The sequence below is a fragment of the Sitophilus oryzae genome, unplaced genomic scaffold, assembly GCF_002938485.1.
Source record: "Sitophilus oryzae breed Bouriz unplaced genomic scaffold, Soryzae_2.0 scaffold_177_pilon_pilon, whole genome shotgun sequence".
Taxonomy (NCBI): domain Eukaryota; kingdom Metazoa; phylum Arthropoda; class Insecta; order Coleoptera; family Curculionidae; genus Sitophilus; species Sitophilus oryzae.
The window spans coordinates 6,666,749-6,694,182 of NW_022146479.1; the positions used below are offsets into that span (position 1 = coordinate 6,666,749).

Consider the following 27,434-nt stretch of genomic DNA (forward strand, 5'->3'; position numbering starts at 1 on the left):
AAATTCATATAAATGATGCATACAAACTTTATTTACATATTGTAGATAGTCCTGATCTTGAAATGTTTTATGTTTGTTAAATACATTTTTTTTCAATTATATTAAAATAAACATTTTTTATATTGAACATTTTTTATAATTTTCCTATCTGTATAAGAGGCTAATGAGTATAATTTATGTATAAAGTTGTAATGTTTCTTGCTTAAAAATTTGTTCTTTATAGTGTCAATCAAAAAGATCAATAATTTATTAATGAATCATTCGTATTTTAAACAATTTCCTTATCGAGATAAAGGTCGATATTGTAAATACATTGTTAATCGTGTCAATAAACTGAAAATAATTTTAAGAATTTAACATTTAAATTTCTTTCATAATCAAAATCGTAAAAATAAAGTGACTTTCAATATTTTGTTAATATCTGGCACATTCGCCATTTAGTAGACAGTAAAATGACTCAGGAATCTAAAGGTAAAATAAAACAAGAAATTTTCAATGACAATTTTTATGAAATGAAATAAGTTATAAAATATATAAGCATACAAATTTAATTTTCAATGAAGAAGCTTGGTTCCTTAACAGTCATCCAATACAAAAACTAGTATAGGTGCTTAATAATCAGTAAACTATATATTATTCTCAGCGTTTATATAATAATTCTAACATCAACAGCATCACGACATCAAATCTTGTCATACATCATTCCTTATTATTGTAACACATAAAAAATCTGTTGTGTTGCCAGCATTGCCAGAAAATTGGTACTAAAATGCATATGAGAACTTCCTAAGCTGTTTTATAACTATTTTGATTTCTTTTTATTTTGTTTGGTTGAAATAAAACGCAAGTCAGTACATCATAGGCAGTGGTATTAATTTTCCATCATTAGTTTCGAAAAAAACTGTTATAATATATGGTAATGGAAGATGATGCTTTGGCTCAGAATTGTTTTTATCTTTGTGGAGGTTTATCGACTTTTGAGGGGAGTCATGGTAACAGAGAAGCCCCAAGATTACCATTACCAACTTGAAAAAGACTGACAAAGATTATTGAAAATATTTTCTATAAATTTATATGTCTAGCTAATAATTCTACTCAGTATGCATGTAGTATTGACAATATAAAAAAATCTAGGTCAGAAAAAATTCTAATACAGAGGGGACACAGAAAATACACTGTGTAAATTTCGTATATATTTCTATATATTTTTTGACAAGCCCGATATACCTCCTTAATCTCCTTGGTTCTAGCAGCTGTAGCTTGGTTATTAACACAATCATAAAAACAATAAATAATTAACAGGTACTTTTCTAAATAACATTAAATATAACTGAAACTGTCACTTTGGCATAACACTAAATATATAAGGTGAAACCAGTATTAATCAAAGCAAAAGATTATTGGTCATAGATCGGTTTTTACCAAAAACCTGACGATTTTCCACCTGGAGGATTCCGAACTCGAATACAAGACTTCCTTTCAACATCCAAGTCTTCTGCAAATAACAAAAAATATAAATTATCTAGTTTATAAAATAATGATTACAATCTGTTAGTAATTGTTACATATTATTATGGTGTGTAACTTTACAGATTAATTTTTTTTTAAGAATGTTTTCTTCACATATCATATTTTTCTTAATTTTTGGTATTAACTTGTCCTTAAAGTTTCATCACATGATCTTTTTCAATCTTTCTTAATGGTAAATAATATCTTGAAATAAATATTGCACGTCCATTTAAGACAAATATGATATCTACTATTGTCACGTTCAGTGGCGTAACTATCGATGTGCCGTGTGTGCAAAGCTCACGGGCCCGGGCCCTCGGGGGGCCCTGGCCGCATTTCCATATCTATCACAATAGCCATCGCGAATCAAGCAGAATCGGGCGATCCCGAACTAAGTTCTTATCTATCACATGTCTTCTTAACTACTTAACTAGCACACGCTATCGCGAAAATAACTTATTACTTTATACTTGCTCTGGTGCAATTTTGTAGCTGTGTTTTCTTTTTTATTTTGCAAAATGAAAATAACTGGAAATATATGATTTTTCATTAGAGCATTAAATTTGACAAAAAGGAAATTTGCTGTATTGTCACTGGATTTCTGTACCATCGAATAGAAATAGAACTAAGCTAGTTGTAGCATCAAAAAGAGCATGAAAAACTATACTGGCCAAACTAGTTAACTCAAAATCACAAAAACTCTAGTTACCTAATGGTCGTATTAAGGGGACGATAAGGCAGCTGAGTTACGAGAGGTGCCCGAAACTGCTACTTTTTTAAAATCACCCTGTAGCTCAGTAACTAAGAGGGCCATGACAAATCCTATTAGGGCATCTCTCATTTTGTCAAAAAGTAGCCGACTATTGTGAAAACCTATTTATAAGGGAATCAAAACACATGAAAACCCTGTAGGTACAAGGTATTCCATTCGTACAAAAAATATCTTATTATCGCACCCTGCATACGAAGGGCATAAAAAAATTGCTATAGCACTTAAATTCAATTTGTTCTTGCTTCAAATAATATCGCGATTACCTCTGCTGGTTATGACGGAATTCCCAATACTTCTTTCTTAACATGTTCATGTTCCTATTTACATTGTTTATTTTAATTTAGTTTGTTTTGTTTTTATTTACTTGATATTTTATATGTTTTGGGTTACATATTCTGTGTTGCAGTAATAAATAATATTATATAAAATTAATTTGATAATGTTATTTCTAACCTAAAATATGAGTGCATATTTCAGATTAGTATATAAGTATTGAAATATGTAGGTGTAATAGGGGGCCCGGTAAATTTTTTGCACACAGGGCCGTGAGTCTGTTGTTACGCCACTGGTCACGTTACTACGGCTTCCCAAGGCCTGTATTTTCACGTGGTCACTTTTCTCACATATCTAAGTTTCTTACCACTAATAGAAAATGAAGAGTCTTGTATATTTCTTTGTCCTTCAGGTCTGGCTCCTTTTCCAGAAGGTGTTAAAACGTTTCCTTCAGGTATGGTTGGAGTTGGTGATGAACACGCCTTCTCCTCTAAATGAATCTAAAAATTCACATTTTTGTATAAATATACACAAGCCTTTTTAAAAATTAAAGTTCAAACCTTCTCAATTTCTCTTATATTTTGTATTTCTTCTTCAACAGTTCCGTTTCGTTCAGGTTTTAAGTCTGCAACCTTTTCAGGATCGTACACAAACGGTGGGAATGCTGGAGATTCAATATACCTTCCGTAACCCTGGACGGCTCTGAGTTGTCCTTCGTCCACAATTACTCTTCCATTGACAATAACATATTCTGGTACTCCATGACAAACCATTCCCTAGAAAAAGACAAACAAAAGCTGTAGCATTATTTCGTAACAGTAGTTGTTAACAGATGTAAGTTTCGTAACAGATGTAAAACTGAAATAACATTTCAGTTTTAGTCAACAATAAACATAATTTTTTTCATTAGATGCAAGCAGTTTTACCTCAAATATGTTAAAGTCGACTGCTTGATGATGAGTTTTAGCTGAAATCGTTCTAGTGGCGTTGGGATTCCAAATAACAATATCTGCATCTGATCCAACACCGATGTAGCCTTTTCTTGGATACAAATTGAAAATTTTTGCAGCGTTGGTGCTAGTTATTGCTACAAATCTAGTTGGATCTATCAGGCCAGTATGGACACCTTTTTCCCATACGACTGACATTCTGTCTTCAACTCCGTTAACTCCATTAGGTATTTTTGTAAAATTATCTTTTCCTAATTCTTTTTGAGCCTTGTTGAACGTGCAGTTATCGCTTCCTACCAGTTGTAAAACGTCTCTATATTTAGAAAAAAAAGTTTCAGTATACACAGAATGTATAGTATATCCTAGCGCATTCGCCATTTAATTAATAAGAAAAGTATAATGATATCCTTATGTAAAAATTTAAAAATCTATTTCAATTATTGTTATATTTGTTATAAATAGTTTTTTTACAAATCTCTATTAATATCACTGAAATACAGGTTAGTTGTTATAATTATAGACCATCCACATACAAAATTAAGTTATGCCCTCATTTGTGTTTAATAACGCATTAATAATTATGAACTTCATCTTCTTATTTACTTATACTATGTATTTAGGTAGTAATATTATGTTAGTAATATAAAGTAAATTAATTTTACGTACATAACAATACAACACATTAAAATTAGTTTAAAATGAAGCATAATATGTTTATTTATGATACACTTTTTGTATGATACAATTTAAATTTTTGATAGTATTATTTTCATGCAATTATTTTCTATCCATTATAGGTGAGTAATAATTATGTTCATTAATATGGTAACTTTAAAAACTATTTTTTCTTATCGACCATAATAAAAATTTATAATATTTATTTGGCTTATCAACCAAACTGCGATAGCACATTTTCTATTATTTTTCTATTTCATCCTAATTTTATTTTTAAAAGAATAACTAAAAATAAACATATAATTAAAATAAGCGGCCAAATATTAGTTGTTTTTGTTTTTATTTCTTCGATCAACCAAATTACCAAATGCACATCTTTATTGTTTTTCTTCAGATCCTAGTTCTAATTTCATAACAAAAGTTAAAATTAAATAAACATGTAATTAAAATAAGTGTCTCGAGTATCAGATATGTTTGTTTTATTTCTTTTCGTTTTTCATGCTCAACATAAATCTTAATAGTTTAACTTGAGCGTTTTTTTACACAGATATTACTGTTCTTGTGTGGACTACATAATTAACTGAGTTAACCTTATGGAACTTAGATTAGAACAATTAATTACAAGTTCCACGTGTTTGCAAATTAAAATTTCAGAAATATTATATCGTTTTTTTATCTATGACAATAAAATTATGTGTGTAATTATAACATAAATAAAAAAAATATCAACAATGCTATTTTTTATTAATTCTCAAATTTTTTAAAAAATTAATTTTCTCTCAAAACCAAGATATTTGAGCCTTTAAAGGTATATTATGAATGTTTATAAAATTTCAAAAATGAGCATTTTTCCATACACATAGTCATGAATATTCATGTCACCGATTTTCTTAAAAAATTTACTAATTAAAAGGCGTAAAGTAAGAAATTATAGGCTATTGTAGCCTTACGAGAACAGTATATGTGTATATTATTTAACTATCATCAAAAACTGTCATCAAAAATAACTAAAAAACAAGGCTCTAAAAAAATATTTTCTCACAAAATCAAAATACCTAAACCTTCAAAAATGTATACCGGGTGCGTTTCAAAAGTGGCTCACCCCCTATAACTTTTTTATTTTTTCAGATAAAAAATGAGATTTGGTATAATAGTATAAGACATAAATTAGGATTGATTGACGTATTCAATTGTTTTTTGTCACTTCCTGTTTCACCGGAAATGACTATAACTTTTAATTTTTAAACGGCGCCCTCGGTATTTTTTTACTTTATTCGATAGAAAATGACATTCTGAATAAAATGACATATCATATGTCAACTTTTGACATACTCGCTTAATAAAAACTCGTATTTTAAAATTCAATCTAGAGTGCCATGGCTATGTTAATTAAAATCACTTCAATTCTTAATCAAGGAGCCTTGGAAAAATAAATTTGATCGTCTAATGTTTTTGGTGTCTTGTCATGACTAGTTAGAAAATGCCCAAATCGTATTTTTAATCATATCTCAATTTTTTCAAACGGAACGAGGGTGGCTCATCAGCATATTAGGAAGCATTTTTTTACGAATAATTTGATACCACACACTTGGTATTTCGAGTAAAATTTTCGTTACGAACCGCAAGTTATAATTTGAAATAAACCATATGCGAAAATGTCAAAAGTTGACATATGATATGTCATTCTATTCAGAGTGTCATTTTCTATCGAATAAAGTAAAAAAATACCGAGGGTGCCATTTAAAAATTAAAAGTTGTAATCATTTCCGGTGAAACAGGAAGTGACCGAAAACAATCAATCCTAATTTATGTCATATACTAAGATACCAAATCTCGTTTTTTAACTAAAAAAGTTATGGCGAGCCACTCTTGAGACGCACCCGGTATATTCTGAATCTACGTAAAATCTTCTACAAATAAATATTTTTTTGAGTTCTTTGAACTACTTTCTAAGACTGCTGAAAATATGTAAAAATTGCCAAAAATGGGCATTTCTTGGTTGATTTATTCATAATTGCCGATATTTCATTTTTAACTGGCGGTAATATTTAAGCTTATATGTAGTTAAATCATTTGGTATGTTTCCTCTATTACTGAGGAGTGCTAAGAAAATGCAATTTACAGAAACGACACACTTACGATGACAGAAATTGTAAAAGTTCTGCTGATGTATCAGGACTAGACCTTATCGGTGGAGAAGTAACCAATTTGGGGTCGCGGGGGTTGCCAACCACCCCAATGGAGGATGCTTCCACCTCTCCGAACACTCTTTGGTTACTGGACTGTCGATCAGCTATCGCATTGGCTGATGCTACCGACGACACCCGAACCAAATATATTGGCAAATTAACCTATCGAATGGTTTCGTATTAACTTTTAGAAGAGCACCACATGCATGTACAGATAGTTTCAACCCAAAATGCAAAGCAAGCCTAAAACTTAAAATTCTTAAAACTCACTGTGCAAGGAAATTCATAAGAACAAGAGGGGTGCTGGGGTCCGATCTAAGAGGAGGACTAAGGACATGGCCAGCGGCATGTTGGAAACCATGCCGTGAGCAGTAGTGGGTACCATCGGTACCAATAGCCGCCACTAGGGTCTCTCCGTATACTTGGGTCCCTCGTAAGCGAGCTTCGTTTACTTTTTCTGCAGCTGATTTACTCATTACATGCACTACATATAAAGGGCATTCTACCTATAAGTTACGTGCAAAATAAGAAAGAAGAAAACCAAAAGAACTAATGCAAAAATCTCAAATAAAATAAAAAATTAACAAATTAAAATAATAATATTTCGATAGTTCAAAATTTGCATGGGACCTGTTCCCAACGACGATGCACAACCAGGTACAGGTTTCCACTCGTTCTTTTATTTTTATAAATACAGGGTGTCCCAGAAATAAGTGCAAATATTTTAAGGGGCGGTAGATCTCGACAAAAGAAACATATTTTCTCTTTGTTGTTTTTCAAATAAGTCCAAAATAACGGAGTTATTGTACTTTGAAAATTTCAAAAAAAATTATTTTTTGCTGAAATCTTGAGAACCACTGAATCTTTTCTGGATTTTCTTTCTTGTAAATTTAATATAATACCTATGTTGCCATATTATCAAGAAATTAAGTTTTTTACTAAAAACTAAAAAATTTCCAAAAAAAATTTTCAAAAAATTTCGAATTTTCAAATTTTTTTTTTCGCGAAAAAAACCTAATAGGCGTGTTTCTGGGGTTGAACTATACTACCAGTTAAAATATTTGCACTTATTTCTGGGACACCCTGTATATAAATATTAATTTTCTATACAAGATTTAAAAACAATTATTAATTTTTTGAAAATTTTTATTTTTGTGGCTACCTCTTTTTAGAGAACATTAATATACAGGGTGTTTCAAAAAACATGTGCCCACAGGGTGTTAAAGTCTTAATAATTTTTCGATTTATTATAATTTTCTTCCAGATACTTTTAGTGATTCGAATGAAATTTTGAGGATAAAAGTTACTATAAGTGCTACATATTTTAATGCTAAAAAACTGTCGATAAATTCACCAGAGACATGCATATGGGTTATCACTAGAATATTTTTCAAAAAAAAACATGTGCGCCACTGATTTTTTTCTTTTGATATCAAAAATGTATAGGCCGTTTAATGCCAATTAAAAGTTATCTCTTGATATTTCGTCGAATTCGGCCTCCTTGATGAGATAAACGCAATTTTATTAATCACAATTAATAAAATTAAAATTAAAATAAAACTAATAAATTATATATTTTACCTAATTTATTATTAAATATTATTACTATTAGTTATTATAAAAAAATAATGGTATTTAAGATAATTACAAGAAACCCAATTTTAAAAGTTTTAACATCCTGTAACTCTAAAACTATGCATTTCCATACCCATGTTTATAGGCACTTTTTCATATTTTTTGATGAGGAATCAATGAGTACTTGCTATTAGTCTTGGATCAAGGCAAATATAATAAAATTGCGTTAATCTCATAAAGGAGGCCGAAATCGACAAAATATCAAGAGACAACTTTTAATTGGCATTAAACTGCTTACACTATTCACTAACAAGAGAAAAAAGTCAGTGGCGTACATTCTTTTTTTTAAATATTCCAGTGATAACCCACATATGCACGTCCCTGATAAATATGTCGACATTTTTCTAGCTTTAAAATATGTCGCTTTTATAGTAACCTTTACCCACAAAATTTCATTCGAAACGCTAAAAGTGATTGGAAAAAAATCATCATAAATCGAAAAATATTAAGACTTTAACACCCTGTAGCTACGAAACAAAGCAGAATCAGACCTATGTTGATATGAAAAATAAATTTTATTTTTACCGGAACAATCTCCCCACGTTTTTTGAAACACCCGGTATAGAGAGCATGCAATATTAAAATTTCCCTGAATACGGCTCTGATCTAAGCGTTAATCAATAATCCAAGTCTTCGTGAAACGCCTATTTCTTTTTATGACGAACGATTCAAGCTCCGAATGGTACTTAGATACAGAGTGGTATTTCGTTAAGAAAAATTAAACTAAAAGATAATGTTCTTGTTTTATAAAAGACATATATTATATTTACCTGTTTTGCTATAACACAAGCTCTGTTTACAGCTTCCGCTTCAATATCTTCTGGTCTGGAGAGTTCGTGTCCTTCAGGCCCTGTGATGCCTTTTGATAAAAGCTTTTCCACATTTTTGGCAATTATTGAACCGTTCTCAGCGTGGACTTGAGCCACAGCCCCTAATTTCTGACATTGCTCAAAAGCGCTATATAGCTCACCGTCATTCAACATAAAACTGTACGCCATGAACATTTTAAATGAATTTACACCTATAACAATTTGAAAAGAATTAAAATGAGCTGCAAATATTCAGAAAATAAAGCTTCTCTCATAATAATCAATTTATTACATTATTAATATTATTTTTACTACACTTTAAAATTGTAACTTTATTACAAGCAACCTTTTTTATGGGTCATAAATAAATGTTGTACTTTGTTATGAAATAAAAACGACGCCACAGTAGGTCTAGATCCTGAGTCTACATTAACATGTGTCTTAAAATCTATTAACATATAAACCCTATTTATAAACTGTTTATACTAAACTAAATACGAAAAAGTATTAAGAAAGTATTTACTATTAATATATTTATATTGAACCTGTAGTAACCGTAGATGCCAGTTTTGCTGAAATGTCCTGATCATTAATGAAAAAAGCAAAGTTCAAACTAAAATGTTATTTCTATGCCTACTATTATGCTGTTTCCATTCTATAATACTTTATTAAATACATTTTATTAGCTGTCAATTATATTTTTATGCACAGATTAAAATAAAATACTGTATAAAACAATCTAAAATATCTAGTCACAATCAAACTGACTAGGTTATAAAATAAATACATAGTTAATTAATATACAGGGTGAAATAGTATCAGAAAAAATCTGCTCAGCTTTATGTTTTTTATCCATAATTCATTAAATATAAATAGAATATCACTAGCGTAAATTTAATTTATACTGGTTGAAGATCATATAGATATTTTTTTCTAGCAATAATCAGGGGTAACTCAAAACTGAGTCTCATATTCTATTAAATTATGATAAAAGATTAAAATATATAGATATTATTATTATTTCTCTTTTATCGCAAAATTTATATAGTTATATTTTTATATTATTTATGATATATTATTTGTATTTGTAAATAATTTCAATATGGCATTATAATGGCATCTAATTAATTTAGGCCTTTGCCTATGTAGTAAACTGTTTTAAATATGACTCACCCTGTATAATAAAAAGATACAAATTGAATAGGGGCTTTATACAATATCTTATTTACGGAAATATACAGGTAGCGATATCAAAAAATAAGTAACTGTTCTTAATTAATAAATCAATTTACCAGGGTGATTGAAATAGCAAAAAAAGCCTGTAAGTGCTCATTAATAAAATAGGACAAAAAGATAGACTAAACGGTACCATAAGAATCAGAACGCTGACGCTCTGTCTAGAAGTTTTTATTCTATTTTTATGCCAAGATAGTGCGGCATGGTAAAGAATTTTAAGCCCTGGATCAAAGAGCTTTTAGACATGCTTTCAAATATATTTTTTCGTAGGGACAATAAATACCGAAGAGAATGTTATTGTTTGCATGACGTTTTCTTTTTATTTCGTCAATTATAATAAATATTTTGAACATGACATACCGTGTTCCTTTGTCAGTAACTCCATTTCTCGTTTGACTTGTTCAGACCAATGAGACAGACACACGTGTAAGGCATAATCGCAACACACTTTGTCATCAGCTTTTTGACGATAATTATAAAAACAGTCTAAGATCGACTCTCCTGGTTTGGGAAAGGCAAAGTCAACTGAAAATAATATTTAACAAGTTATACAGGGTGTTCAAGATAATAGGACACACATGGAAAATAGATTATATTAAGTTTCTCAAAAATTTCACAGAAGATAATCAATTTTTAAGAAACTTATAAAAATAGTTTATCATGTGTGTACAGGGTGTCCCAGTAAGAATAGCTCTCGACTGTATCTCGGAAAGTATTAGCCGTAACGGCTGCGGAAAAAATATTTATAACTAAAGAGGCTATGGGAAATTGCTGGAAATTATTTTCAAGTTTGTGGAACGACCGCTAGGGGGCGCAACTGCAACAAAAAATAAGAAAATTGAGTTTTTACACAATTTTGCCTAGCTAAGGTGTACTATAAGTAACAGCTTCATAATCTTCAGTAAATTTTGAATATTTTTTGTTAGAGCCATTTTCCCCTATCTACCAAAATAAAGTGGTGGGGGAAGGTTAGATCTGTTTTTATTTGAATATTAATAACTCTGGACTGGATGATCGGAATCCAACGCGATCAAGAGGGCTACTGATACTGTATTGTAAAAATAAGGTAATTAAGGGCTTATTTTTTTATATTTATTATAATTTTGCTAATATCTTCGGTTTGAAAGAAGATATCCAGATGCGGTTTTCGCTGACTTTTTAAGCTTTTACTACTCTTTACTATCAGCTAAAATAACACATACTATCGTATTTAATTTTTTTGAAAAAATGCGCTATGTTTGTTAAATTGTAAGAAAGCGCCCCCTAGCGTCTATGTTCAAAACCGTATTATTATTATTTTTATGGTATAATATAGAGTAAGAAACGCTCTTTTAAACGAGCCCTCGTTTGTTGGATTCTGATCATCCAGTCCGGAGTTATTAGCATTTAAATAAAGATAGATCTCACCTTCCCCCACCATTTTACTTTAGCAGATAGGGGAAAATGGATCAAACAAAAAAAATCCAAAATTTACTGAAGATTATGAAGCTATTATTTATAGTACCCATTATCTAGACAAAATTCTGTAAAAAATCTCTTTTCTTATTTTCCATAGCAGTTGCGCCACCTAGCGGTCGTTTTACAAACTTGAAAATAATTTCCAGCAATTTCTCATAGCCCCTTTAGTTATAATGTTATAAATATTTTTTTTCCGCAAGCCCTACGGCTAATACATTCCGAGATACAGCCGAGAGCTATTCTTAGTGGGACACCCGGTACAACGCGCTGTATTTCACACTACAAATATTATAATTTGCAGTTAATACGTACTGATCATCGTGGTACCACCAGAAATGGCAGCTTTTGTTCCCTGATAAAAGTCGTCCACTGATTTGGCGCCCATAAATTCGAACTCGAAATGGGTGTGAGGATCGATGCCTCCGGGCAGGATATATTTGCCTCTGGCATCGATGGTTCTAGTGCCTCCTGGTATAATAAGATTCCTACCGATTTGCTTAATAATACCATCCTCAATGTAAACGTCGTCTTCAGTGATGCCATCTTCGTTTACTACTTGACCGTGCCGAATTAATAGTCGATTTTGAGAGCTCTAAAAAGAGTTTTTTAATGATTCGCACACCTGTATTCAACACACCTTGGCTCAGTTCAGTAGCGCACACAGAATTTCTTTTTCGAGGGGTCTGATTAGAGAAAAGTATCCAAATATGGAATACCATTTAGTTTTTTTTTGTTATAAATATAAAAAAGGTATTTAAATCAATTTTTTTTATTTTTAGTTATTATTAGTCATACAGTTGCACATATCTTGATAACTGCTTTTTGTTACATATATTAATTTAAATTATAAAATTTTCTCAAAAACAAATTATAAAGGCACCTAAATATGGAATAGGTACCCAAATATGGATCAGTATAAAATAAACACTTCAAACTAATTAAAACTTAGGGATACTATTCCATATTTGGTTATTTTCCTCTATTACTAAACTTTTACCTCTATTTTATCCAGAACAATATAAATTTAGTTATCTACGTGTTCTTATTCAGAATTTGAGGGATTAGAAGCCTAAAAACTCCCTTTGGATACGCCATTGGGTGCCTTTTTATATCAGGTATAAATATTTCGATAGAACTAGAGTCCAATTATTTTTTAAATACATTATATCATATCGCAAGAAAGAAATCAATTCGTTAAACAGTTACCTGTTCTTTTCTTTACCTTTTCTCGGGTCTGGCTATTTTAAAGACTTATAGATTAAATTTTATAGATACCTAAATGAAGAAGGACGTCTAAAAATAATTTATAATCTAAAATTGGCATGGGAAAAAAGGACTCTAGGTATGATGACAGGCACAATTTAAATCCGTTGTACATTATTTTTTTTAACCAATAAATCTATCCTATTTTTGTTAAAACGCTTAATATTTACTGACAAATAATGAAGATCCGCTCTTGTGCAAACAAATATCGCCATACCAATTTTTTTAAGTTAAACAAATATATAAACAGCATTTTTATTTTTAGCAACAAATAATATTTGAGTGTAACATTCCTAATTTAACCTATTTACCCGCTATTTCCTATATATTTATTTTGATCTATTGTTTGTAGGTACGTAATATCATTTTTAAAACTAAACCTATTAATTAAAAAAAATTCGTTATAATAATTTTATGGTTTTAATTGTCATTGGCTGTCCTTTAATTTACACATGAAATACCTGATTCATTTATACCAAAATACGTAGGTGGGTAATATTTTATTATTGGTGCATAATAATAAAAATATTACTGTATAATAATCTTAATGTCTATAAGAGATAATTCATGTCATACTTAAGAAACAGATGGATTACAAAAAGTCGCAGTTTTATTTATATTTTAAATAGTTTCTTTGCACCATAATGTTGAATATAAACACTTGCAATAATACCGATGCTATAAACATAAAAATCTGCTATGGATAAGGATGTTTAAATTTAGATAACTCGAATATTAAAATAGGGCTCAATATACTTACTGCAAAATGTAAAAATATTTATTTCAAATTATACAATTAAAAAAACAATGCTTATAAACTAAAATGTCTCACTTCCCATTGAGTTAAGTGGCCCAACAAATTAATTAGTCGCGAATAATTACGTTAACACGTTGGTATAATTTAAATTCATTGAAGAATCGTCGAGCGGATATCCGTACGATGTCTTTAACAAAATAGGAACATATATTTATCTATGAAATCTAAATGAGAAGGAAAAAATACTACACCGTCAGGCGTATATACACGCTAATTTAAAAGTAAAATCATTACTCATCTATTTATTTTACCTTAGATCTAATTTTACAGTGCCAAAATAACGTTTTGATGCCGGTAAAAAGTCCTTGGCCTATAATTTTCTCTTCCCAATCATTTGAAATATTCTATAGTTAAAATATGTAATTTTTTTGAAAAATATAACAAAGTAGAATTAAATCGTTTTGGTATTAAATTGCAGCCTTATGCAACGCACCTGTTAAAGGCGAAAAACTCAACACTTACCTGCAAATGAATGGGTACTTTCTTAACCGGCGTACTCATCGTGTGGTGTAACTCGCCCTTTGAGTAATTGAAAATTCGAAACTGTGGATGTTTCACTGCTATACTATAGTTAAGCCTAGCACTACACTTGTGTGACAGAACGCGCTTTGCCTTAGAATTCAACGACCTTGCACCGATCCGCTTGTTTAATACGCAAGCGCTTTAGGATTTTACCCAAAGAGGGTCTTGTACACCCTTTTCCAAAGAAAATTTATGGGCAAATTTTCCCCACATAGCACATAGGTCTGACCCCCTTGAGGTAGACCAAGAATAAGAAACACCATGAAATAACTCCTTACTAACGTGACCAATATTTCTATTTCCCTCACAGTAAAATCCTTCTAAACTTATTTATTATTATGCATAAAGATTTTGCCACATTTAATATGAACAGAAAAATAGCCATTACCATTTAATTTAATTATGATTTTTATATTTCAAAAGTTTATCAACAATATTTCAAAATATTTTAGTGACAAAATGGTGAATGCGATTTTTTTAAAATTTAATTTTAAATAATTTTTTTTAGAAAGCCTAAATAATGAAGTTTATTTGGTTGCCTATTTTCAAGATATATATTTGATATGTTAATTTTAACTACTATCTTTGAACTACTTCTACTTTTAACCATGTCTTAACCTTTAAATTTCGTACTTTCGTACGTCAACGATTTTGATTGCTTTTTAAATTAAAGACTACAATTTTTTCGTTTTTTTTTCTGAGAAATATGCAATCAAGAAGTGTTGTGTCGTGTCAACATGATATTCTGATTTGAAACCGTTATTATATGAACGAAAAATTGCTAGTCATTATCTCTAAATTGATAAATTTCTGTCTTAAGTGTGTCGTTAGATTTTATCAGTAGTATTGCTTGTTATATCTTAATAAAAATATTTCGTTGGATTTCAATTACAATAGTAGTGGCAAAATGAATTCTAAGGCCTCCTTAGCAATAGTTACTGTTTTAGTTGGATGTATGCTAAATAATGTCTTCCTCGAGTACATTATTAAGTGAGTTGCATATTAACAATGTTTCAGTTATCACATATTTTTGTTTCCGGCTTTAGATTGGATGCTGGTGCGGGACACCTAATAACCTTTCTGCAGTTCCTTTTTATTGCTGTTCATGGGTTTATTTTTACCTCTAAATTTGGTACCGTAAAGCCAAAAGTACCCCTGAAAGATTATTTGACTCTTGTTGCATTTTTCTTCGTGACAAGTGTTGTAAATAATTGGGCTTTTAATTTTAATATACCAGTACCACTTCATATGATTTTCAGAGCTGTAAGTATTAATTAAAGCTGTACTGAAATTATTCAATTAAAATTTGGTAAAATTATAGGGTTCTTTGATAGCAAACATGATAATGGGTATATGGATTTTAAAGAAAAAGTACACATGGGATAAATATTTATCAGTGTTTATGATAACATTAGGGATAATTATTTGTACATTATATTCTTCGAAAGATGTGAGAAAGGTACTATTATGATTTCAAATGAATACCTATATTAAAAAAAATCTTAACAATATATACAAAACATTGCAGACATGTAATAACTGTGATAATAATAATAATAATCCTATATCAAATGATGAAACTGTTAAAGCCCCTATGGAAATTGATTCAAATCAATTCTTTTGGTGGGTCATTGGAATTTTACTTTTGACTGGTGCTTTGTTGTTATCAGCCAGGATGGGTATTTATCAAGAAAATTTGTATAAAGTTCATGGAAAACACCCTGAGGAAGCTTTGTATTACACTGTAAGTTTGATATTAAAAAACAAATATATTTTATATTTTACTGTATTTCAGCATTTCTATTCACTCCCAGGATTTTTAATTTATTCAAGCAGTATTTGGGAGCATTCGGTCAAAGCCACTAGCAGTGATCCATTTAATATTCCTTTTTTGAACTATGCAGTTCCAGTTATTTGGATCTATTTAATTTTAAATGTTTTGACTCAATATATTTGTATTAGCTCTGTATATGTTTTGACAACAGAATGTGCCTCATTAACTGTGACTCTTGTTATAACCTTAAGAAAGTTTTTGTCTTTGATACTTTCAATTGTATACTTCCAAAATCCATTTACATTTGCTCACTGGGTAGGCACTGCTTTGGTATTTGCTGGTACTCTACTTTTTGCAGAGATACCAAAACGAATTCTGGATTCTCAAAAGAAAAAGAGCAGTAAAGTGGATTAGCTCTCATCATTGTATATTTTGATCAATAGATAATTATAAAATTATAATTTATTGTTGAAATAATTATAGTTGTACAATTTTATTAGCCTCATTTTATTTATTTTTGCTATATATAATTGTTGTATATGTTGATATATCTTTTAATGGTTATGGAATATAATTTTTAAACAACATATGTTTATATTGTTATTAATAGCAAATTGAGTTATGTACTGAACCTTCACCATTTCATGTTCACTATTAATATGTACTTAAATCCTTAAATTCCACATAATCTGTTCTTTTAAATATTTAAACAAAATTATCACTTTTACATTAATAAGCTATTTTGTCCTGCGCTATTTTAGAGATTATTATTATTAAACCATACAACACAATACAAACGCGAAGATGTTTAAATCCCCCAATAAATTCTACAGCGTTGCCAAGATCCGCTGTTTTTCTTCTATTGTTTTATAAAATTATTGATCCAGAGATTCTGGCACATACTTCGCGCGTTTAGAATCAGTAATATATCGCTCAATGACTATCCAGAACCAATTTAGCGCAAGTGTCTGTCAAAACCCAATTATTTACATCCTACAATTAAATATTTTTTGATAAAAGAGTTTTATAAAATGGGAAATAATTTTACCATAAATATGGAAGAAAATTTTAAGAAAAATCAAGATTTCATTACAGAAATTAACAATATAAAGGTAATAGAAATAAATTATATTAAAGTAGACTGATAAATAGAAACACATACAGATAGAGAGGCAGTTACAAATGAGAAATCAGATGAGGGAAAGGCAGGTAGCTTTGGAAATAGCCAGACAGCGCGAGTTATTCTACTGGATGAGTGCCTTCTATTTCACAAGTGTTATAGGATCCGTATATAGGTAACGAAATTTACCAAAACTTGTTTTTGTTTACACTGATGAGCATCCATTAGTTTCAGGCTCAAGAAAAAGCTTTCTTTGCTTGCACCTTTAGTTCCCTTAACATTTTTATACGCGTATCAAGCTGACTTAGCCTATGGAAATAAACTGCACAGAATTTTAAGTAAGTTGCTGTTATAAACTAAAGAGATATATAGATTGTAAGAATTTTACTTTAGTTGAAGCTGAGCATATAATGCAGTTTGAAGAGGATTTATTATCGTTGCCTTTAGGAGTGCCTACTGCGTCTTCCATAGATTTAAAAAGAATGCAGAACGACGAACAGAAAAAACTACGTCCTCATTTGCCACCTCTTTGAGATATTATCTACGACCAAGAGATATTAATGTTAAAATGGTTTTTCCATCTTTGAATTTTACGTGCAGGTGCAGAAGACAGATTAAGTTTATAATCAAATTAAGTATAAGAGAATCATTCTGCATGGATTATATACTATGTTAAAATAATTAATATTACCTCATATCAGAAAGCATTACACATTAGCTTTCGAAGCTGGTGTGTACATAATTATTAGTAATAGCGTTGAAAGTTCTGTAATAGTGTAAGTGATAATATTAAGTTTTTATTGGCATTTTTTAAAAACCAATTTCAGTAAATTGAATATGTATGTAAATTTACGACAATATGTCCTTGTCAATAATATTGAAAGTATTAAACTACATCCTATTTTGGAGAGTTTTGTTTTATTTATACACGTTTTATTTATACACTCATTAATTAGGTAAAGTAAAACTCGATTTTTGAAATGGTTATTTATTTTTGATAATTTAGTTATTGTATTATTTAACATTCAGTATGTATTTCTCAACATCTAATTACAACTAAGTATGACTAACCAAGACACAGTGTTTGAACTACTAATGATGTATTTTTGAAGCAAACATAAGTTAATAAATTCAAGTCAATGTAATGAACACTGTGCCTTCCCAATGAAATACATTAAATGTTTTTTTTTATTTGATTTTTTAATGTATTCATTTTTGTAATATTCTACTACTTAATTAACATACTTAACCTAAATCCAGTTAACATAAACACATGTCTTAAGTATATGGTATCCAATAGATATTATCAAACTTCAGGATTTAACGCTCCAAAAGAATCCGAAGTTGAGGGCCCAAAATAAAAAATATATATACATTTAATTCCAAACCACCTATATAGTATATAATGCAGTATACAATGTAGTTATAAAAATATAGAAATATATAAAAATAAAATTAAATTAATGAGTATCTTTTTGTGATTATTAAACAAAATAAATTATATAGAGGTTTTTCGGTTTTTGGTTAATGCGGGCCCCAACCTACTTGCGTCAACTCGGAGGCTGACCTGAAGTTGAAATAAGTTACAGTAAAGTGTAAATGATATCACCAAAGTATAGGAATATTATAAATTCGCTCACTGGCGCCTTTATAAAAATCTAAATAAATATTATACAATGTACCTACAAACGTTTAAAAAATGTTATGCTTAAAAAGCATAAATATATTGGCACAATGCTTGAAGTAAAAGCGAAGTTTCAATAGGATCTTGTTTAAGGTAATATAATTTTGAGCAAAACAGGTGCGTCGAAGGGAAACACATTTAATAATACTGACTAATGCTTACCAGAAGATTAATACTTGGTAGTATTGTCAAAGTGGACATATTTGAAATTGACCACATATGTATTTAGGACATTTATTATTACATTACACTTCCTTAACTAGAGACTAAGTGGAATGTAGAGATCAACTTTATTGAAATTGCCTTGTTGATTTTTATATGAAAATATATATCATACATAACATATATTATGCTCTGTTATGTCTTCTGGACAGAGTGATTTCGGTTAAAGCTATTCACCACAATTGCCATTGGCTCTTACACATACAACATTTATTACTCTAATCTAACACACAATTCGTCTCTAAATTTAAGATGATGTATTTTTACTAGTCTACATCACAAAAAGTGACTTTAGAGTCACCTCACCTAGTTTTAGCACAGATAGTCAGCCAGATATCAAGTAATTAAATCTAAGAACCATGTACTGTTGGTTAAATGCAAATATCTGTCATGTTATCAAATAATCGTTTTACTCTGAATAATTCTAAATTTGTTTTTCTTACAAATACAGGAACCAGCAAATCATATGCTCAATCCACAAATGACGATATTATATACTTTTTAATAATTTAAATAAATAGAAAAATAATACTGGTAATAATACCAAAAGCAGTTGAACTTTTAAGACACTTTTACGGGCATTGGCATTTGGCAACGTGCCCACTAGGTTCCAATGTACTAAAGAATACCACTGGTTTTGCACAAAGCAAAATTTTATGCGTAAGCAAAATTTAAGAGTATTCAAAAAAATGGTATAATTATTTTTTTAAATTCAGATGATATTATTACACTAAGTAGATTGCATTGCTTTTAAGACCTCTAATATTGCTGATTTTTATGCGTTCAATAAACTCATGTGTAGTACTGAACAAAATCATTTAAAAATCCAACCCTGCTGGCCCTTGAATGTGCTAGATATGTGATTTTCTCAATCTCAATATATAACTTTCACTAAATTTCTTAATATTACAACATTGTTCTAAAAACTGGAATATTGTTTAGTATACTTTGTTATAGACTTTATTTCAGTCGTTAACGCGTCATAGAAATTTTACATCTTATATAATCATTATCTTACATGTGCAAATAATAAACTAGTATTTTTCTAAAAGTTAGGCCTCATGTATTGTTATGTTTTGTGTAAATATTAAAAACAAACGATATATTTTAATTAGGAAAGAATATTATCTTAGAAAATAAAAAATATCACAGAAGTGGTTTTTAAGTTATTATATTATTAAGTATTTAAGTACCTTAAATTTAATTACATCAAGAATATTCGCGTGGAAGGCTGAAATTTCACGGCGAATATGTTCAACTAAAATAGGATTTTAGCTTCTCTTGATTACGCTATATTCGTGTAATTTTATCAGACAATACATCATATATCCGATAAAATACAAAATACTATCTCAAATGCCTTTTGCATTAGAAATTTCATCATTTACTATCAGTGGCGGATTCACGACTAGCTTTAAAAATGTCTGTATAATGAAAAGATATATGATTTTGAATAAGAGATGCAGTGTCTCTTATTTTCCTTTTTACACGAAACAGACAAATTATTATAATCAATCAATTAATTCGAATCATAATAGAAAAAATATAACTTTTTAGGTAACAGTTACTTTTCTAAAAATATAATTTTATTAGAAATTAACTTTAATATACATTTCGTTGTTCATATTTTTTGAAAATATCATTGCAAGTTTTGAAAAGGAAAAAATGAATTTGACAGTGCAAAAAAAGCAAATAGAGTTCACGTCAACTTTAGGTGTGACATAAATTTGTAAATATTAATAGAATTTGTTTAGATAGTAAAATTAGGATTAAAAAATGTAGGCCCTTAGACAAAATTCTGAACCTTTTTCTGCAAACCCTAAATCCGCCACCGGTATCGGTATTCTTCAATCTACTAAGTTAAACTACCTACCAATTAACATGTTATACCTTACAATCTGGTTTTCTATTATTATTTGTTTGATGTACGTTGTATTATAAGCCCCTGATTTAATTATCAATTTTCGATTGATTTAATCACTGAGAGAGATATTTTTGTAAATAATAATTATGAAAAAATTAATTATCATCAGTCATAATGATTGTAATATTACTCGATGGAGATTGATCTGTAAGACCCTGATGGGGTGTATACTTAACTTGGGGCTCCCTAAATGATTTCTTCTTCACAGGCTTTGGTGTGTCTCGCTTCAAAAAAGACACACTGTCGAGATCTTGGTTGCTGGAAGTGCTTGTCATTACTTCAATATTATTACGTCTAGTTTGTTCTGTTCTGCTATTTCCAAAAAAGCTATGTATAATTCCTTTGTAAGTATATTGACAGGTGTTCTTAATTGGACCCACTGTAGCAAATAGAGCACCCAAGAAAAAAGTGGCGTAGATCCAGCTGACGGCCATTACAAGGATCATAAACAAACCGATTTGGTAATACGGTAATATCAGGGAAAACATCATGAAAAATCCGGCAGCAGCTGTTGTCAACGCAGCCATAAAACAAGGTCCCATGAGATGAGATAATGCATAGACAGTGGCTTCCTCTCTGTTCTTTGCTTTATTTGGTGGACACAATTTGTAGTTTACTGAGTAATGCAAGCTGAAATCCACCGCTAAACCTATGGCGGTAGACACGGTGACGGATTCAAGGATATTCAGTGTCCATCCACATAAAACCAGGCCTGCTATGGTTATAATTATACTAAAAGTGATAGTAATTATAGCGAGGATGCTAATAAGGGGATTCAATGTAGATATAAATAAAACTGCAGCTGCCAGTGCCATGGATACAAATATAGAAATCTTTGTACCTCTGCCTAGTTCATTTTGTAGATCATAGAAATGCAAGTCACTGACAAAAAATCCATTTTTCATGGAGTCTGGTGCAGTACTCAACTCTTCTTTTGTCCACGAATCTACGGTGTTATAAAATTGTTTAACGTCCTCATACGACAGAGAAAAACTAATGTTGCTGTCAAATTCGACAACAACAGCTTTTATTGTTGGTACATTCTCCTTGGAAAACATAACACCGGCTGTTTTTGGATATGTTATATCTGCAGGTCCACCGTATACCTCAGCCATCTCATCCATTATGCACGTATTAAATACCGTTCTGTTAAAAGGAAACTCGGAAACGTCACAACATGGAGAACGATCTCTCTGCGTAAAGTCATCTATACATTTCCTGGTCATACTCTTCGCAAAAGTCTCGATGAAACAACTAGTTAAAGAAATACCTATTACAGGCTGATAGAACGACTGTTGTCTAAGGTTCAAACAAAAATTTCTCAGCCATTCCTGGGACTCTGGATCAGCCATATCAAAATTCAAATCATATTCTACTACACCTAAATCTGATGGATTTAGATGATTGCCATTATCAACTGATTTCACTCCAAATACAAATCTTAATGGTAGTTTGTAATCATTTACCCATTCACCCTAAAATCATATAATTGGATATTGATTTCATAAATATATACAGGATGAGTCAATAAAATAAAGTAGAATTAAGTCTCGTATTATAGTGTCGTAGCAAACCAAAAATCTACTTTAGTTAATTATTGCCCGGTATTTTTTTTAATTTTTATAAGAAATATAAATTTAGTAAATATTCGTTTCATATTAGAATATAAGTTTACTCACCTTATCGCGTTTAAACCAGAACTTATCTTTATACATAAAGTCATATTTTTCAAAAAGGTGATCTGAAGAAAACAGTTGGAAATCTCTTGAGTTTGGAAGTCTGAGCCTGGGATAAACAAATACGACCACTGTTGAAGCCAAAGCTAATATTGTGAAAAGTAACGTCCAGAAGTATTTTAAATTAATTATCGTTTTTGTTAGAAATTGTTTTTTCCCTTTCCATGCAGCACCTTGACAAAAGTAAATGCTTTAAAATGTATGTTATATATTTTTTACAAACTTACTTAAACATTTACAAAAAGTTGGTGATAGATTCCATCTGGATTTGAAACAGCACATGAATTGACCTAAAGCAGCCACAAAGTAGCACCGGCAAACAAGTCTTGAGACACAAAATTGTTCCCATATTACTATTCCTGCTGGAAACCAAGTTACCATAAGAAAGAAATTTACAATTATGGCAGTTCCAGCAAATATACTAGAAGAAATGTATTAGTTTATGAACATATATTCCTTATTTAGTAACAAGTACCTAAAACAACTAATTGCTGTTACACAACTGACATAAGATCCCCAAAAAGCTACGGCAGTTGTCAACATTGATACAAACATTGACGTAAAGGCATGATAAAAAGTTTTGGACATAATTACAGAAATATTATTTTCATTAGCCTGATCTTTTTTGTTGACTTGCCAAATTTTACAAAATATAAAAGTATCATCTGCTCCAATACCTGAAAATTTTCAAATAAACTTACATTGAAATATCAAAAGAGATTTAGACATACCAATGCATATAATGAGTGTCAACATATTCATAAATGGAAAGAAAGAAATTTCATATACAACATCGTATAAAAAATAAGTGATAGCCATTGTGAATACAATAGCAATTATTGTCATGATCGTTAAAAACAATGAGGCTGTATATATCCATATACAGATGAATATGAACACAATTCCCATACCCATCAACCAAGTATCTCTTAACAGATACTCATCAAATATAACACTTTTAATTCCAAAATCTACAGCTACAATTGACAACCCCTCAAAATCTTTTTTAACATTTTCCAATTCATGATATAAAGGTACACTAGCTGAGCTCGCAGCAATAGGAAGAAATATTATAGTTTCTTTTAAAATATGCCCTTCATTTTTGTTATCCTTCAAGAAAAAATCAAATGAAGCTATGTTTAGTGAAATATTTAATTTTAACTCACTTCTGGAGGAAGGAATGAAACACTAGTTAAAAAATTTAATATGTTATACACAGCATCAAATTTTAAGCACTCCAAAGGAACTTCACAATCCCTTTTTCGAAAACAACTCATGTAAAGTTCATTACTGTGAAAATACTGTGCACATCTTTCTAGAATGCCTTTGGTTTTATTAACGTCACTTTCCTAAAAAATTGAGAAAATTCTCTTTGTATATGATTAAATCCAGAAAAGTATAAATATACCTGAATATTCAAACAATTTTTTCTGTTATGCAAAGCTGCTATATAGTTAGGTAAAGTCCAGGGTCTGCAACAGATTCCTGAATTTGAAATACACAAGCTAGGAACATTTTTTAAATTCATTAGACTATTTTCAAGAGTGCACAGTGATTTTATATGCTCCCATGTAAATAGATCCTGATTGTTCACAGTACTTACAACAATATGTACATATTTTTCATCTATAAGAAATTATTAATTTCTTTACATTAAGTGTTAAAAAGTTAAAATAAAAAGTTTTACCAGGGGGGCCACAAAAGTGTTTCTCATAAACTCTATGTTTATTGTTTTTATTGGTTAAGTTTTGTAGGTAATCTAGCCCAAACTTAGTAGTTTCTGTTGCATTTTTTTCATTCGTGATTACCTAAGGAAACATTAAAAATAATTAATAATTTATTTTGCTATGTATTTTAAGTTACTTTTCCATAAACAGTTTCATTTTTTGGTTCATATTCAACATAATTGTTCTGGCCAAATAATCTATCTCTACTGTTTTTATTTTTTCTTCTCCCTTCTGTTTTGATACGAGGTTCATTTAAAAAAGAATTATTCATGTTCTTATGCATTAAGTATTCCTTAGGGTTTTTAGTTAAATATCCCGAAGGCCTACATTCTTCCTCTAAATTTTGCCATGTTGTTAACCGATTTGATATTAATGTACCTCTAGTAGAGAAACCCTACAGATTATAATTATGCAGAATGAGTGTTTTTTTTATATTAAAATAAAAATACAAACCATTTGGGGGTCCTGAAACTTTGGTAGGGCTATTTTTTTTACTGTAAAGGGTAGTGTTAAACAAGTACAAGAAAATACTGAAATTGCAAGCAACACAATATATGGATGTTTGATTAAGAAATTTGTGTACCATGTTTGATAATTCATTTTGTTTCACTGTTATTATTAAGGTTCTGTCCTGTTTTCATTTTGTTCTCCTCACTAAAAAATAAACAAACATAATTTGTGGTTACTCATGTGAAAATTAAGTTATAATGATAATTCTAACACAACAGGTGACATGTACTTACAAAATTTAACACATTATAACAAAATTCCAATTTAGGCAAATACAAATTTACTGAAAATTTAAAAACTGATAGGGTGTTTCTGGGCAGTGGTGAGGAATGAGAATTCAGCCCTTTAAACATATTTGCTGTCACTTATCTGTCATATTAAGGAAAAGATTATATTGTCTATCTCTTTCTAAAATCTAAAATGGAAATCAAATGATCTAATGATTTATCAATATTAGCAATCATTCTCTCTGTATAAATAATTACTTAATATTTAAAGTTATAGTACAATAATATATGGTAATTAATATGAATTTTAACTGTAAAATAGTAATCTGAACCTAAAACAGAGCCTAAAATATATGGAGTAAAAACTTACACGTTTTTAATACATTATGGCGAATGCGCTAGGATATACCAGAGGGATATATCAAAGAAATACCGTATGATCGAATAAAAAACGGCGTCAGCGATGGCTATGAAATGACAATCGATGACATTTCCCATATAAATTCACATATAAAATGACAGCGATCTTCATTTTATAGCCATCGCTGACGCCGTTTTTATTCGATCATACGGTACTTTTTAGATATGTTTAATTATAATTAAAAATATTTTAAAGGGTTGATGCATTGTTAGTGTACCCTCTAGCCAATAAAACAGAATGATAAAGATACAAATAAACGAACAGGGTTAATTTCTTTTGAGAAGGCTTCAGAAATGTACGAGTACTGTATGAAGTTATAAATATTCTGTAGCAGACGGTGACAATCTTTACTTTAAAAGGGAAATTAAACACTAAAAGTGTTACGTAAGTGTTTGTTACTCCGTTGCCGGTAGCAGTAGATACATGGTAGATACTAGCTGTGATACTAGATACTAAGTTTTGTACTGCATATGACATCAGAATTGGATTATCCTTTTTTAATAGACGAGAAAACTTTGAGCATTTCATTAGTTATTACACACTTTGGCATTATTACGTTTTGGCATTATTAAATGCTTAATTTTATTAGTAAAATTAAATATCTATTATATACTGATATTTCCAAAGCAATTTACCCATTGCCTGTTGCATATAAAATTAAAAATTAGCATGAGCTAAAGTCTGTCCAGTGAGTCTAAAGCAGATTTCGACAGGTGACATTCAAAAAATGACAAGAAGTAAAAAAAAATTGTGAATTAAAATGAGGTACAACTGTCACTGAAATGGATTATTTGACAGACTTATATTCATAAAGCTCATGGAATCATAACAAGATAAGGACACAAGGATGCACAATTTACACCCCCGAGTGCGCTGAAAACGAAAAAATTGACCTGATAGATATAGGTACTTTCGAACAATGCCGGTTTAGTAGACATGTGACATCGTAACGATTAAATTATTTAACAAAGATAAGTTGTTTTTTCGGATTCAATTCCGGTGTGAACCCCCGCGGAATACCTTAAAAACCCGGACATGAATCCTGGATGGTACCTATTGGTATATTAATATATATTGCTAATTGCTATATGCCTGGGTGAAATTTTAAAAGTCGAGGGATTTCTTGAACAGAACATTGCTAAAACAACAGCTTTATTTTAAAAAATGGCGTATAATAATAACAGCGGAAGAAGCAATTTTGTACGAGGGCCGACTGGGGTCTAGCCGGGCGGTTTTTTCAATTATAAACTCTATTTGGCTTAGCACAGATTGTTGTGTAATCAGTTTAGCTCGTTACGAAGCGCGAGCACTCGACAGTGAACTACATCGAGAAATAACTAACTAAAGCCAACCTAAACCTTAACTGGAGTAGAATGATTGCATTTTGGAGTTCCAGACCTCGCCGTTGTTACATCGTTATTCACAAATATTATTCATTTTGCCATTTTCCCATTCTCTTTTCCTTCCCGCTTTCCATTATGTCTTATTTAAAATCTCATCTTTATTTAAATTCGTTTTATTGTTCCAAATTTGTCTTGTTATTGATTTATTTAACGTTATTTTTATATTAATCATATTAAGCCAATACATGCTCTCAGTCTTATTGCCATATTTTTGCAGTGTCCATACATACATCTTAACTCTAATTTCAAAACTAACAATAGATTCATGGAATTCCGAAACTGTTCTAGTATCTCCACACATTTAGAAAAATGTCGAAAAATTGATAATTTTTGCGTATTTATTATAACTTTTTAAGGCTCTTAGAAAAATAGTAGTAAATTTATGAAAATATCAGTATTTGTACATATAGGTATACGATGCTTTGACGCAAGTGTTTTGGTTTTCTAATGATCTGGATTTTTCGAACCTTTGTTTTCGCACGATTTTTCATTGTAGCTAAAATGTTACCTACAGGTCATAGAGAACTCGTAAGGCAAAAATCGCCTATATTTTTGTATTCTGATTTTTCTGTTATCTT

The 27,434-nt window shown here is 30.1% G+C and overlaps 4 protein-coding genes across 6 annotated transcripts; 2 read left to right on the top strand and 2 right to left on the bottom strand.

Annotated features, from left to right (window-relative positions):
* Positions 1-821: 821 nt before the first annotated feature.
* LOC115882415 (dihydropyrimidinase) lies at positions 822-14,211 on the bottom strand. Of its 2 annotated transcripts, none has more exons than XM_030900471.1 (9): positions 14,049-14,211; positions 11,819-12,098; positions 10,409-10,573; positions 8,774-9,024; positions 6,319-6,530; positions 3,481-3,817; positions 3,115-3,330; positions 2,922-3,054; positions 822-1,495 (listed from the first exon to the last, which is right to left on the bottom strand). In XM_030900471.1, exons 1-9 carry the CDS (start codon positions 14,085-14,087, stop codon positions 1,419-1,421), a joined length of 1,710 nt encoding a protein of 569 aa, XP_030756331.1. In that variant the 5' UTR covers positions 14,088-14,211; the 3' UTR covers positions 822-1,418. The 2 variants fall into 2 exon arrangements, with proteins under 2 accessions (XP_030756331.1, XP_030756330.1); XM_030900470.1 differs by lacking the exon at positions 6,319-6,530 and adding an exon at positions 6,639-6,874.
* Positions 14,212-14,735: 524 nt separating this feature from the next.
* Positions 14,736-16,378, top strand: LOC115882416 (UDP-xylose and UDP-N-acetylglucosamine transporter-like). Its single transcript, XM_030900472.1, has 5 exons — positions 14,736-15,098; positions 15,155-15,371; positions 15,430-15,567; positions 15,637-15,852; positions 15,904-16,378. Exons 1-5 carry the CDS (start codon positions 15,016-15,018, stop codon positions 16,294-16,296), a joined length of 1,047 nt encoding a protein of 348 aa, XP_030756332.1. The 5' UTR covers positions 14,736-15,015; the 3' UTR covers positions 16,297-16,378.
* Positions 16,379-16,391: 13 nt separating this feature from the next.
* LOC115882417 (plasminogen receptor (KT)-like) lies at positions 16,392-17,910 on the top strand. 2 transcript variants are annotated; one of them, XM_030900473.1, is made up of 4 exons: positions 16,392-16,994; positions 17,047-17,177; positions 17,231-17,340; positions 17,396-17,910. In XM_030900473.1, the coding sequence occupies exons 1-4, from the start codon at positions 16,914-16,916 to the stop codon at positions 17,533-17,535; spliced, it is 462 nt and encodes a 153-aa protein (XP_030756333.1). In that variant the 5' UTR covers positions 16,392-16,913; the 3' UTR covers positions 17,536-17,910. The 2 variants fall into 2 exon arrangements, with proteins under 2 accessions (XP_030756333.1, XP_030756334.1); XM_030900474.1 differs by having other exon boundaries at positions 17,237-17,340.
* Positions 17,911-17,974: 64 nt separating this feature from the next.
* LOC115882418 (protein dispatched-like) lies at positions 17,975-25,193 on the bottom strand. The gene is made up of 11 exons (XM_030900475.1): positions 25,039-25,193; positions 24,749-24,949; positions 24,432-24,689; positions 24,256-24,376; positions 23,977-24,194; positions 23,735-23,917; positions 23,300-23,678; positions 23,044-23,245; positions 22,796-22,989; positions 22,512-22,741; positions 17,975-22,307 (listed from the first exon to the last, which is right to left on the bottom strand). The coding sequence occupies exons 2-11, from the start codon at positions 24,893-24,895 to the stop codon at positions 20,928-20,930; spliced, it is 3,312 nt and encodes a 1,103-aa protein (XP_030756335.1). The 5' UTR covers positions 24,896-24,949; positions 25,039-25,193; the 3' UTR covers positions 17,975-20,927.
* Between the last annotated feature and the right edge of the window lie 2,241 nt (positions 25,194-27,434).